Consider the following 14657-nt stretch of genomic DNA (forward strand, 5'->3'; position numbering starts at 1 on the left):
GAAACTCGGCTTAGGTCAGCAGCTGGACCACCCCCAGAGGCTGTAGAAAGACTCCCAGAGCTGGAAAAATTTCATTTTGAAGAGTCATGGGGTTCGGGGGTGGGGAGGAGTTGTCACAAAACCCAGAGAGGGCTTCCCTGGTGGCGCAGTGGTTAAGAGTCTGCCTGCCGATGCAGGGCACACAGGTTCGTGCCCCGGTCTGGGAAGATCCCACATGCCGCGGAGCGGCTGGGCCCGTGAGCCATGGCCGCTGAGCCTGCGCGTCTGGAGCCTGTGCTCCGCAACGGGAGAGGCCACAACGGTGAGAGGCCCGCGTACCACAAAAAACAAAACAAAAAAACAAAACCCAGAGAAATGAAACCACCTGCCCGAGGTCACACTGCTGGTCAGTGCCGCCCTGGGACTGACTTCTGTCACGCAGGCTGATTTCTGAACATGAGTTCTAAACCACAGCGCTCTGACGCAGGCGACTTAATCTGGTTATTACTGACCTTTATCTTTGCCACTTCAAGTCCGTCTCAGAGCTCCGTTCCATGTTTCTCCCCTGCTCTCTGGCCTGAGTTGAAGCTCCGGGTGCACAAAGCCCCAGGCAGGCCTGGGGTGGAGCAGGGCAGGCTGCCCATCTCCTGACCTGGTCCCATTGCATGGCCTGTGTGTCCCTGAGCACGGAAGGTGCCTGGTTCAGAGGGTGTCAGCTTGGGGCTGCAGTCACTCCATCCTGCCCCTGCGCAGGTGGCTGGCACGGCGATTCCTCAGAGATGAAGCTAAGTCCTCATCCCTGGGATGGTCTGTGCCCTATCCTCGAATGGGGGTGCCCGTTTCCTCTGCCGGGCAGCCTCCCAGCAGCACCTTGGCTCTCACTCCTAATTACTTTTTAGGTCTCACTTGGGAGCCATGGAAAACTGTGGTCATTTCCAACCCCCTTGGGAGACTAGAAGAGCCAAGCAGCTTCTGCAAGCTCTCCAGCACCTGGAGAGGCCATGCCACCGTTTCAACTACCCCATTCCCTGGGGTCAGGGGAAGGGAGAGCATCGGCAGGGCTTCCACACACCAAAAGTCCCATGCAGGGTGGCTGGACCCAGGCCCACTCTTCTCTCAGGTCCCCTGAATGATAGGGTAACTGGGGCAGGGGGTGGGCTGGGGGTAAGTGCAGGGACGCTTTGCGCGCTCACTCTGCCCTTTCACTCCCAAGCTAGTCTTTTCCCAGCTCAGAGCTCTGGTCTGTGTGTGTGTGTGTGTGTGTGTGTGTGTGTGTGTGTGTGTGTGTGTCTGGAGTGGGAGGGAGGAAGGAGCAAGCAGAAAAACCTGTTATTTTGGTTGGCTTTTCGTTTCAAATTTCTCTTGACTCATTCCAGGATAGTAGAAATCAAGATCTGGCATCTGATTCAGGGATGATCTCCAGGAGAGAACAATGAAAAAAAGCCTGTCGGTGTCTCAAAGGCTGGATATCACAAAATCAAAAGTGTGTTATTCCTTCTTGAATTTTAACTGAGATCAAAGTATCAAGTTTAGATCTTAGAATTTCTGCTACTTCAGAGCTGGTTGGGGAGAAACGAGGGACCTGGCATCCAGGCTGTTTATTCTCTAATTTGAAGGGAGATGGCACTGAGAGAATCTTCTCTCCCTTCCAAGTTTTGCTTGGGGCTGAATCTGGTTTGAAAATCTGGTTGAACAGTGGGAAGACACCTCTATTCCACAGAGGAGGGCCACTCGCATTTGGAACCTCATGATCTCAGAGGGAAGAAGGAAGCTGTAGCTGTCCTAAGGGCCGGGAGAACCTTCTCAAATAAGAGCAGGCAAGCATGCTTCCTCAATGGGTTATTTGAGCTTGGCTCAAAGTGCAACCAGGCCTCTTTTGAGCTTGGCTAACCTATCCGCACTCACTGAAAACCTGAAAGGCTTATTGTTCAGGTGCCGTGAAAGGACACAGAGGGTGTGAAAGGCCCACTGTTTTCTGTTGGAAATAGTCATCTGTCCCAAGGTTAAAATGTAATCAAAATTGTTTTTAAAAAATCCTTTTTGTCCAAAGGCAACAAGAAAATAGCATAAGGAATGGAAATGGCTGAGCTTCAAAGAAACATCTCAATATTTTTTAGAGTCAATTTTCTGCTTGAGTACTGTTAATAATCGGCCATTTCCCCATTTCCCCATTTCCCTCCAGAACACTGGAGTCTATTCACCATTCATTCACCTGGTCTCTGGAAGAGAATCTGAGGGCAGCCAAGTAAAGCACCAAGCGAGGCGATCTCAGACTTTGCAAATATCTGACGCAGGTTTAAGAAGCCTGAAAAGAAGTTTTACAGCTCAGCTGAACGGGGGACCCAGAAAGAGAGGGGGAAAAAAAGCAACTCATTCTCTCACCTCATGTGAGACAACATCAAGTAAAGACAACATACAAAGAGAAACTTAATTTGGAACCATTATGTGCTCAGAAAAATAGTCAATTCATTTTTAGAAAGAAGCTCTCTGCTCTGCCTTTTTCCTGGTTTGCTCATATTACCAGGGTGACACCTTCTGCATCCCAAAGGAAGGGCTCTGTCCCTCTCGGTCATAGAAGGAGCCCCTCATAAGCCTATGAAGGTGACCTCAAAGCAGCGGGACATGCACTACATGGAGAGGTGAGAGCAAGCGCTTTGCTCCACTGGTGACAGGGCAGGTCCTGGTATGGGGAGTGACGGGAGAGGAGGCTTGAGGGACAGGCCGGAGGTATAGTTTATGGACCCAATGCCATGCTAAGGACTTCAGCATTTATCCTTAGGCGTGTGGAGCTAATGGGGCGGGCGGTTTACACCATTTTTTTTCTTTTTAAAGAATTATTATGTAGTAATTATTTAAGAATTATTAAGTAATCATTTCCTATTACATAGTAAAAGTTACAGAAATATAGAGAGTAGCAAATCTCCTAATCAACTAGAAATAAACCCCCCAAACTGAACAGACCATAATCATGCTTCACAGGGATAACCACTGGAAACATTTTGGGGAAGAACGGCCTATATATACATGCTTTCCTATTAAAACAAAAAGGGATCATTCTTCACACATGGTTTTATAGTCTGATTTTTTCATTAAACATTATAAAGTAACTTTCTTTATGTATTAGGCTCCTACATAGTTATTTTCAGCTTTTTTCCTGACCTAACATTCTTCTTTTTTTTTTTTTGCGATTCGCGGGCCTATCACTGTTGTGGCCTCTCCCGTTGCGGAGCAAAGGCTCCAGACGCGCAGGCTCAGCGGCCATGGCTCACGGGCCCAGCCGCTCCGTGGCATGTGGGATCTTCCCGGACCGGGGCAGGAACCCGTGTCCCCTGCATCGGCAGGCAGACTCCCGCTGCGCCACCAGGGAAGCCCCCTGACCTAACATTCTTGAGGGAACTAACACCGTCTCATGAGTATCATGAGTAGCAGGGGTTGAATGAGTGGTTTTAAAAATAAATTTATTTATTTTTATTTTTGGCTGCGTTGGGTCTTCGTTGCTGCGCGCAGGCTTTCTTTAGTTGCAGTGAGCGGGGACTACTCTTCGTTGCGGTGCACGGGCTTCTCATTGCGGTGGCTTCTCGTTGCAGAGCACGGGTTCTAGGCGCGTGGGCTTCAGTAGTTGTGGCACGTGGGCTTCAGTACTTGTGGCTTGCGGGCTCTAGAGCGCAGGCACAGTCGTTGTGGCACATGGGCTTAATTGCTCTGTGGCATGTGGAATCTTCCTGGACCGGGGTTCAAACCTGTGTCCCCTGCATTGGCAGGTGGATTCCTAACCACTGCGCCACCAGGAAGCCCTGAATGAGTGGTTTTTAAGGAGGGTGCACTCCTCTTTAGAATCACTGGTCTAGGGACTTCCCTGGTGGTGCAGTGGTTAAGAATCCACCTGCCAATGCAGGGGACACGGGTTTGATCTGATCCCTGGTCTGGGAAGATCCCATGTGCCGCAGAGCAACTGAACCCGTGCGTCACAACTACTGAAGCCCGTGCACTTAGAGCCTGTGCTCCACAGCGAGAGAGGCCACTGCAGTGAGAGGCCCATGCACCGCAGCAAAGAAGAGTCCCCGCTCGAGGCAACTGGAGAAAGCCCGCGTGCAGCAACGAAGATCCAACGCAGCCAAAAATAAATAAATAAATAACTAAAAAAAAAAAAAAAGAATCACTGGTCTATAACATCACTTAGATGATTGAGCTGTATTTCATTAAAATACTTATTGGACATTTTGTTTCTAATCTTACCCACTTGCCAATAATGCTTCTGTAAATATATTTGAATTTATAGTTTTCTATACTTATCTGGTTAGGTTTAATTCTTTTTTTTCGTGAAAGAAGTGGAAAATTCTATTCGAGCCACATTTGAGGATAATAAACCACGAACAGCATCTCAGAAAACTCCGAGAACTGTTCCCTAGATTTAATACTTTAAGATAACTTTTTTGTTTGTTTGTTTTGTTTTAAGAAGATGTTGGGGGTAGTTTATTAATTTATTTATTTTTGCTCTGTTGGGTCTTCATTCCTGTGCGAGGGCTATCTCTAGTTGTGGCAAGCGGGGGCCACTCTTCATCGCGGTGTGCAGGCTTCTCACTATCGCGGCCTCTCTTGTTGCGGAGCACAGGCTCCAGACGCACAGGCTCAGTAGTTGTGGCTCACGGGCCTAGTTGCTCCATGGCATGTGGGATCCTCCCAGACCAGGGCTCGAACCCGTGTCCCCTGCATTAGCAGGCAGATTCTCAACCACTGCGCCACCAGGGAAGCCCCAAGATAACTTCTTTGCAGTTCAGTTGCTGGGTCAAAATCTCTCTCTGTATATTTGCATTTAAAAAAAAGATAATTCAGATGTTGACTGAGCTGGTGCCCTTGCCTTTGCCTTTGAGATCTTGGTATTACTTGATATTTTCAATCTTTATAACCTTTGTCAATCTGGTTGACAAAAGCTTATTACTTTTTAAAATTTTCTATTTATTTGATTACTAGTAAGGTTGAAATTTTGTTTTCATATGACTATTGGCTATTCATATTTCTTTTGAGAATATATATTTCTTAAGAATTGTCCAGCCATGTACATTGCCCACTTATCCTTTTAAAGAAAGATTATATCTTATAATTTATTACCAAGGTATTACATATTCATTGTCAAATCATCTAAATCAGTGGAAAAAGTCACTCAAAATCTCATAATCCAGAGATAACCAATGTTAATAGTTTAAAAAAATGTTTTTATTTTATAGTGGAGAATAGCAGATTTACAATATTGTATTAGTTTCAGGTGTACAGCAAAGTGATTCAGTTATACATATACCCAATGTAATAGTTTTGAGTTAGGACTTTTTCTGTGTGTGTGTGTATGTGTGTGTCTGCATATGTGGATGCATGTATCACAAATGTGGACTTTTTTGTTTTTGTTTTTGTTTTTGCGGTATGCGGGCCTCTCACTGTTGTGGCCTCTCCCGTTGTGGAGCACAGGCTCCGGACGCACAGGCTCAGTGGCCATGGCTCACGGGCCCAGCCACTCCGCGGCATGTGGGATCTTCCCGGACCGGGGCATGAACCCATGTCCCCTGCATCGGCAGGCGGACTCTCAACCACTGTGCCACCAGGGAAACCCCAAATGTGGACTTAAAAAAAAAAAAATCAATTTATTTATTTATTTTTAGCTACGTGTGTCTTCCTTGCTGGGTGCGGGCTTTCTCTAGTTGTGGCAAGCAGGGGCTACTCTTTGTTGCGGTGCGTGGGCTTCTCATTGCAGTGGCTTCTCTTGTTGTGGAGCATGGTCTCTAGGAGCACAGGCTTCAGTAGTTGTGGCACGTGGGCTTCAGTAGTTGTGGCTCGTGGGCTCTAGAGCGCAGGCTCAGTAGTTGTGGCGCACGGGCTTAGTTGCTCCACGACATGTGGGGTCTTCCTGGACCAGGGCTCGAAAACGTGTCCCGGGCATTGGTAGGGGGATTCTTAATCACTGTGCCACCAGGGAAGCCCACAAATGTGGACTTTTATACAGATATTGGTTTTACATATATGATTTATGAAAATCTCAGTATGTCAATAAACACACAGCTACATCATTATTTGTAATGATCCACTACACAGATGTCCCATTTTTCTAATTCTTGACAATTCAGGTAGTAAATCTTTATTCCTGTGTCCAATTCTTTTCTTAGTGGAATCAGATTCAAATGATTTGAACAGGTATTTCCCTGGTGGCACAGTGGTTGGGAATCCACCTGCCAATGCAGGTGACACAGATTCGATCCCTGGTCCGGGAAGATCCCACATGCCGCGGGGCAACTGGGCCCGTGTGCCACAACTACTGAGCCCACGTGCTGCAACTACTGATGCCCACGTGCCTAGAGCACGTGCTCCACAGCAGGAGAGGCCACTGCAATCAGAAGCCCACGCACTGCAATGAAGAGTAGCCCTGCTCACGGCAACTAGAGAAAGTCTGCATGCAGCAACAAAGACCCAATGCAGCCAAAAATAAAAAATGTTTATTTAAAAAATGATTTGAACATATTTATTAATATCAACTCTGATATATTATAATGGTTTCCCCAGTTATTTGTCTTTAAATTTTATAGTTTTATATTTTTAGTACTAAAATTCACATATTTTCATATTGAACCAACCTTGCATTCCCAAGATAGACTCCACTTGGTTGTGGTGATTATTCTTTATATATATTGCTAGATTTGATTTGATAAATCTTCTGTTAAGGATTCTTCAGTCTAATTTCATCAGGTATATTGGTCTGAGTTTCTTTGAACTGTTTCTACCTAGTTTTGGTATCAGGGTAATGTTGGCCTCATAAAGTAAGTCGGGGTTGAGCTCCAGAAAAAAAAAATTACTGTAATTATTATCGTATTATTCATAAATAACTTTATGGGGTCACTTGCCCTAGCTCCTTCCTCTCCCCAGTCTGCCCAGTGTGTTCAGTTCCCCAGGACTCCCTTTTTCAATCCTCTGGCCAGAAACCTGCAGCTTTAGTTATTGAATTCTACCAGACACTTCTATGGCTGTATTCATGTCCAAGGCTAAGCAGTGAGTTTACTGCTGGAGGGGGAAAGATGGCAAAATTGTCAGTTTGATATACTTCAGTTCTGGTCTTCTCCAATATGCCTGCTACTAACTATGGTTCAGGGTCCTCAAATTGCTGTTCTATGCATTTTATCCAGTTTTTATAGTTGAATTCCGAGGAAGAGACGGGGAGGAGGGTGTTTACTTCATCTTATCAGTACCTGGAACTCATAAATTTGGTTTCAATTAATAATTTAGTTGTATCCCCCCTCCCACTTCACCATATACTAAGCCATCTCCTTTTTTATCTCTTTTGATATGCACTATTTCATAAAAAGGAAAAAATTAAGAACACATATAATTAAGAATTTTGCCATCTGAAATCTTTTCCCTCCTTCTCTTAATCCAACCAAAGAGCAGATAGGAAGACAGGCAGGCTGCTCCAATGTTACTGTGAGATTTTTAGGAGATAGGTTTTAGTGTCTGCTCTGAAATAAAGGATTCCTTTGAGGCTGTAGCTTGCTCCAATTTCAGGCCTCCTTCCTGACATTTCTCTTGAAACAGTCAATGAAGGAAGTGCATCAAGTGTTTCTTTACGACTGTCCTTTACATTAGGTGTGGGAGACATCACGTATCCTAGTATATAGGAGAGAAACACATGATTACAGAATCAAAGAATTTTGGAACTGACAGTAATTTTAGAGATGGTCTGCCCCTCAGTTTAACATATGTGGTTGTACATGCAGATTGGAAGAGTCCATTGGTAAAAAGTCCACGATCTGAAATATAATAAAACCAAATGCCCACAGGGCCAGCCTGGTAGACAAAATAGGGAACAGTAGAGGCTTTGGTAAACTGTCCAGAACAGGCTTTGTCTTAAATTTATCCTCTAGAGGGAGTAGCCATTACTCTCATCATAGGAACACATGCTCTATGTCATCAGATCTTCCAGTTTTTCAAGAGAAGTCAAATTGGGATTTTCATGTGAAATCTTTACTATTGGCTCAAAGTTTCTAACAGTCTTTGGGCCAAATGAGACAGCTACATCCTGGGTATAGTATATTAGATGTCATTTTTGACTCCTGGCTCAGGTAAAAGTTTTCCTCCTTTTTTCCTATCCTTACTTAAGCATTGACCTTTGAAAGAGCTATAGCTTTGTAGGTTCTTCAGAATTACAAGGAGAAAAAAAGGCTAATGGGCAGGTCTTTGGAGTGGACCAAAATTGGGATACTTAAGATCTATTTGTACATTACGTCTTAAGCATTAAAATTCTGCAGAAAGAGGTTTGACTAAAGCAAAAATTAACACTTTGTAAATCAACTATACTTCAATTAAAAAAAATTTTTTTAAAGGGACAAATCTATAGGAGGTACATAGCATAAAGGTTAAAAGTTCAGGATTCGAAGTCAACAGGACTCTCCAAGTACACAGCTTTCTGATGACCAGACACATTAAAGAAGAGATATTTAAATGATCTTTATTATAGCAACAGCAAAGTAATCTCAAAACCCTGGTTTTCTCATGTGTAATGATACCTATCACCTAGTGATATCCCAAGGATGAAACCACATGTACCATTTTAGCACAGTGATGTGGAGCTGCTTGAAGTTCTTTTGAGGAGCAATGACATGATCAAATTGGTGCTTTAGGAAAAATATTCTGGGGGCTGTAGGTTGAATAGCGTAGAGACTGGAGGCAGAAAGAAAAAAGGCAAGACAGGAGTTTGGACTGAGAGAAAGGATTTGGAAATAAACATAACAGAAGGAGTACCTGATGAAACTTGGAAGGTGGATGAGATTATCAATAGCATGTACATATAAGATGCCAATGATAGAACCATGGAAAGTGCTACAGCTGACCCTTGAACAACGTAAGGGGTCGGCAACAACTTCTCTGTAAGTAACCCCGTTCATTTTACTGTTGCAGTTAATATTTTTAAAAATGCCATTTCTTCAATTGTTCGGTTTTTTCCTATAGCTATTCATATTAGAAGGTACTTATAATCCTTTCTCTCTTCCATATCATCTTTTGTCCCTCCTGCTCTGTGGTTCCAACTACATGCCATAATTTTGAACAAATTCACTATCTTGGTCACTCTTTTTTGAATATCACATTAAAATTAATGCCCAGAACTGAACAACAGATTCCAGATATGGTGTGGCTAATGCCTAGTGTAGGAGGACTGTGTATCTCTCAATTTTGGATATCACTAAGACAAAGGATACAAGGATGTGCCTTCGCTGTTAAAAGGCTTGCAGGGCTTCCCTGGTGGCGCAGTGGTTGAGAGTCCGCCTGCCGATGCAGGGGACATGGGTTCGTGCCCCGGTCCGGGAAGATTGCACATGCCGCGGAGCGGCTGGGCCCGTGAGCCATGGCCGCTGAGCCTGCGTGTCCAGAGCCTGTGCTCCGCAACGGGAAAGGCCACAACAGTGAGAGGCCCGCGTACCGCAAAAAAAAAAAAGGCTTCCAGTGCTCACTAAAATTAGTTGTGATTGGTAATGCAGGTTTTAACTTCCTTCCAGCCCTCCACATTATGCATTAGCAAAAGGCAGGCCTTCTGTTTTTGTCTACAGTATAATGCATACTATATCACACTGAAGTACCATTTGCTCTTTTTAAACAGCTTATGGCAAAGCTCAAGGTAAATTACAACACTCTGGACTTCTTCCCATCAGGAACCTGTTGTACTGCATTATCCTGTATTTATTTAATATAGGGCCTATATTGATCCAAGCCCTAGTTATGTTCTCTGCCATTTTCCCTTTCTACTTGTGAACTCTCTTAACATTAACATATTTTATGAGTGATTAATTAGCTGGGATCAACTTAACTGCCTTTTCGTACTTTCATGCAACAGATTACTTACTTTAAAAAAAAATATTTCACATTAGGTTACTGATTAAACAGTCCTTTCCAAACTGAAGACCCTTTGTCTCTAGTACCAGTATCTTACTATATTAAAGTGAATAAGAGTAGCTCTGTATTTAACATGGAACCAGTTTAAGTATTGTTCAAAAATATTACTCAAAGTTTTAAGTTAGTTACAGAATTGTTTCCTCTGCAGATTTTATTTTACATCTACTATTATTACACTAAGCAAGATAAAGGAGGACTAACGGAACGTAGTGCCTGTGACTGCTGGGACGTGGGTGGTGTGGGGAGAGTAGTGTGAGTACACACGTTACGGAGCTGTGTGCTGCTCATGTGCTTTTTGGCCATTTGACTCTGCACTTGGGGTTGGTCTGTACTTATGTCATTGTAATGATTTCATGCCTGCCTGTGACATTTTTATCAAATGTGTGAATAAAGATTACTATGAAAATAAAAAAGATAAAGGAGGACTAAAATTAACTAGACTATAGCTTACTAAAATTACCTAAACAACTAATCAATAAAATTGCTTACGGAATAGGGATATTATGATTTGCTAAATACTGCAATAAACTTATTGCCATATTGTATAGCTGATCATAAAATACCTTTAATACTAAACTTAAAATATAATTCTGAACTGTAAAGCATGTTTATTAAAGCATGATCCATGTACAACTTGCATCAGAACCACCTATAATTGAAGAAAAAAATTGATTTGGGATGATCCTACAGTGCTTGTTAAAAATGCAGTTTCCCTATGTGTACTGATACAGAACAACCTCCAAGACTCCAAGATACATTAAATGAGAAAAGGCAAGGTTCAGAACAACGTACGCAGTATCCAGCCATTTGTATAAAGACAAAGGGGAGCACATGTTGATGCTGACATGTGCACAGACCACGTGTGGAAGGATATACAAATGGATAACACTGCCTCTGGAAAGGAGAACCACGTAATGGGAAAACAGGGGGAGGTAGAAGGTATTTTATGCTGTAAACCCCTTTACAATTTTTGACTTTTGTAACATGTTATGAACAATCCATTCAAACAACTAAGAGAAAGTCCATCTTAGAATGCACATTCTCAGGCTTATTCTGGCCCTCCTTAGAATTTCTGGAATTAGGGTTTAGGAATCTTAATTTCTAGAATGGTCCCCACATGACTCTCATGAACAAATTTGAGATCACTGCTATGAATATTATCTATGACACTAAAATTTGCCCTTTATTGGGAAAAAATTTTTAAGTTAGCTCTGCCAAATTCAGTACAAAAGATGGTGAATCCATTAAAGTAACTGTTTATAACTTAAATTCACAACATATACTGACAACATAATATGATGACCATGCAAAAGATTTGATGCTTTGTCAATAAGCAAAAAAAATGATTTAAAATACTGTTGACTTAAAATAATCAGAGATCCTTTCTTATGCTGTTTATGCAAGTTTCCTTTTCCTTTTTTTGGGTGAAGTAGAAAAGGATAGCTTTATTTCTTTGCCAGGCAAAGGGGGACACAGTGGGCTTCTGACCTTGAAGAAAACTACATTTCTCTGTTCGAATCTGCCCTTTGGAACTCAGGGAAGGTCATGGAGGCTGGAGTCTTGACTACAGAAAATGGGGGACAAAGGGGCCTCCATGCCCGGGAGCCCTATAGGGCCTCACTCAGTTTCACTCCACCCTTTTCATTGATACTCCTCAATCTTGAGGACAGATATTGGACAAGAAAGGGAACAATCATTTTGGATAGAGATGAAGTTTTCATTTTTAATACTAGCTTATTTAAAGAAATAGAAGAAACAATAGTGGTGAAGACAAAAATCTAATTTGTAATGCATCATGTAATTGGGGGATGGTTGAATTAATTTGTTTTATCTGGATTGTCATTACTGAAACATAAGCATGCACTATAACAAGGAGAGCTAGTTTGAGATGCAGAGAAAACTGATAAGTAAATTAGTTGCCGAAACAACTGGTTCAAGAACGCATTAGCATGATAACCAACGCTTCTTTTGACCAAAGCAGAAGAGATACTAACAAATACTCAAGTCAGCTTTATTTCATATAAGATGGTTAATGTGAATCTAGCTACAGCTGTAAAAACCATTAAGCCATGCAAAAAATAAATAATACTGAAATAATTATCTTTGTAAAAAAAATTTAAGTGTCACCACTTGTATATCTGGATGAAGACACCTGAAACTAAATGCAAAAATTTGGAACTTAGGCTGAGAACATTTTTAGAACATAACTAATTGCAAGATGAAGGGAGCAGGCTGGCAAAGTGCTGAGCATAAACTTTGATACCTGACTTTCAATTTCAACTGTGTCACTAAATTGATGTACTAACTTTAATTAGCCACTCTGGGCTTTAGTTTCCTCACCTAAAAAATAAGAAATACAGCACCTTACTTATTCTTAATTTGTTATGATAGTTTTAAACAGGAAAACGTGTGAAAGACCTAGCATGGTGTCTGTCATTAGTGAGTGATAAATGTCAGTTCTTTTCTTCTCTCTTAAGTAAGAAAACTGTGAGAAACAAAATTCCAAATTTTTTTTACTGGGTGACTAAAATGAGACCCGGAAAGATTAAAAAAAAAAAGAAAAGAAAAGATGCTTGCTTGAGTTACAAAGATAGTATGTGACAAAATTTGGGAGAAAAAACAGTCTCCTGTTCTACTTCCCCAGCGGTTGTCTCCTACAGTCTCCTGGTCCTCTAAGAGCCTGGGGGAAGATTCTGACCCAAGAAAGAAATTGAACGAATATGGTATTGAATTACACAATTTTCTGGAAATTACGTGCCCAGGAAACATCATTTGTCAGAAATAACAAGATGTAAGTAGCCAATAAATTTGAATATGGTTTTACTGAAGCATACGTCATTTCAAAGCAGAAGTATTTATGTCAATTCTAACATATAATACAGTTAAGTCATTATATGAATTTAAGTTTTTATTTGTGTATTTCACTGTAGTGCTGTGACAAAATGACATTTGTGTACCAGAGCATACATATATCCACAGTAAGATGTAACTTTTCATTACACCACTGCTAGAATATTTAGCTTTTTGTAGGACACATAAGCAGGTAAGATGGCCACACCAAATAATTTTCTGTTTTTTTTTCCTTAGATAACCTTAATTTTTTAAAATCAGTAATACTCTATCAACCTCACTGTTAATAGAACTGTAAATTATCTGGGTGATGGGGTGTGGGGACAGGGGGGAGGGATAATTCAACTATTATTATACTGTAATAGTCGCTAGAGTAATCTCACACACACCAATAATGAACTGTCTTCATAATTAAGGGCTAGTTACTGTTGTTAGTTGCACAATGATACAGTTCCTTTTGAAAATATTGGTTAGCCCACTTATATATGAAAAATGCCCTTTCCACTTATGCAGAAGAAAAAAATATTCAGAAAGTTATTTTTGGCCTTGCTATGTCAAAAAGTCAACTGTACAAAGATCTACGTGTCAAACCTAAAATTATAATTTTAAAAGTATTAAAAACAAAAATGTCATGCATTTTTATTATCAATTATGCAGAGGCTTTAAAACTGTCGCAAGACCATATAGTATATATTAGCTTTTATACTGCTAATGCACAACTAACAGCAAACTTGATTAGATTAACAGAAATCTGTCTTAATTACACCTTTATATATCACACTAGAGAGACAAATGCCACAAGATCTGCAGAAACATTGAGTTCTGAGCACTTAAATGGCAGGATAACTTTTTTGTGTTGTAATCTATCACATAAAGAATAACAAAAGGAGGAAATTCTGCAGTCTCACGTTACAAAAAAACGTACTGCTGTAAAATATTAAGAGAGGGTAAAGGATATCTGTAACACAAAGTAACAACTAGTATCAAACAGCAAACAAAACCTCTAAATAAAAATATCAAAATACACATAGCAACTGAGCACAAATACTGCATTAAATATAGTAAAGATTTAATAGGACTAGTTAATAAAAGACACAAATATAGGGGGAGCTAGGGCAACCAGTAAATAAAACCAAAAATAATGGGAAAAAAAATCAGAACAATTGTTTTTCCCCTAGTTGGAGCACAATTTTGGGGGGGTGTCTTTCCATTCATATAATACCTAACACTGTACATTAAAAGATTTTAATATCATAGAAAAACTTGGTTCTTCCATGAAATTCTTTAAATTCTTGATAATTTTTTCAAAGTAGACATCATTATGAATGAAAAACAGCCAACAAATGGGCACCTGTTGCCTTTTAACACTGCAGATTTTACAGAAACTTTTTAAAAGTTATCATAATCCTTTTTGTCTTTTTTCCCCTCAGCTTCAAATCCATCAACTCCATCACTATCCCTTCTTCGCTTCCTGTTGTTGTGGATGTTAAAACGTTGGCTCATTTGGGGTAGTGGATCCATGCCCAGAACTTTGTGTATCTGGCGGAATGCAAGGAGTCTCAATGCAAACTACAACAACAAAAAGAGTCAGAATTTAGTTAATTTAAAAAACCAGTATTAATTCTTATTAGGTTTATAGCCCCAAATGACAATATAAAAAAGCATGTTTAATGAAAGAAACATCTTGAACGATATTAAATTTCACAAATGAAATACTCCATATGTTCTGATGTTTTTATTTTCAGGCTTTAATGTGTACATGCTGTTTTGTTTTTTAAAGCATAAGTTAAAAAAATAATTCTTAAAAAAAATTAGTATAATGTTCATTAAAAAAATCCTAAAACAATATACAGCAAAAGAAAAAGTGTCTCACTTACTGAATGAACATCTCTTTGGTTCATATTCAC

At 40.8% G+C, this 14657-nt stretch overlaps 1 protein-coding gene across 2 annotated transcripts in view; it reads right to left on the reverse strand.

The window, feature by feature from the left end:
- Positions 1-12703: 12703 nt before the first annotated feature.
- The window catches only part of ZFR (zinc finger RNA binding protein), a 75311-nt gene continuing 73357 nt past the window's right edge, over positions 12704-14657 (reverse strand). For both annotated transcript variants that reach the window (XM_060146927.1, XM_060146928.1), the window contains one exon: positions 12704-14319. In XM_060146927.1, the coding sequence (XP_060002910.1) occupies positions 14140-14319 (180 nt within the window). In that variant the 3' untranslated portion in view covers positions 12704-14139. The remainder of the gene's footprint in view (positions 14320-14657) is intronic.

The sequence above is a fragment of the Lagenorhynchus albirostris genome, chromosome 3, assembly GCF_949774975.1.
Source record: "Lagenorhynchus albirostris chromosome 3, mLagAlb1.1, whole genome shotgun sequence".
Taxonomy (NCBI): domain Eukaryota; kingdom Metazoa; phylum Chordata; class Mammalia; order Artiodactyla; family Delphinidae; genus Lagenorhynchus; species Lagenorhynchus albirostris.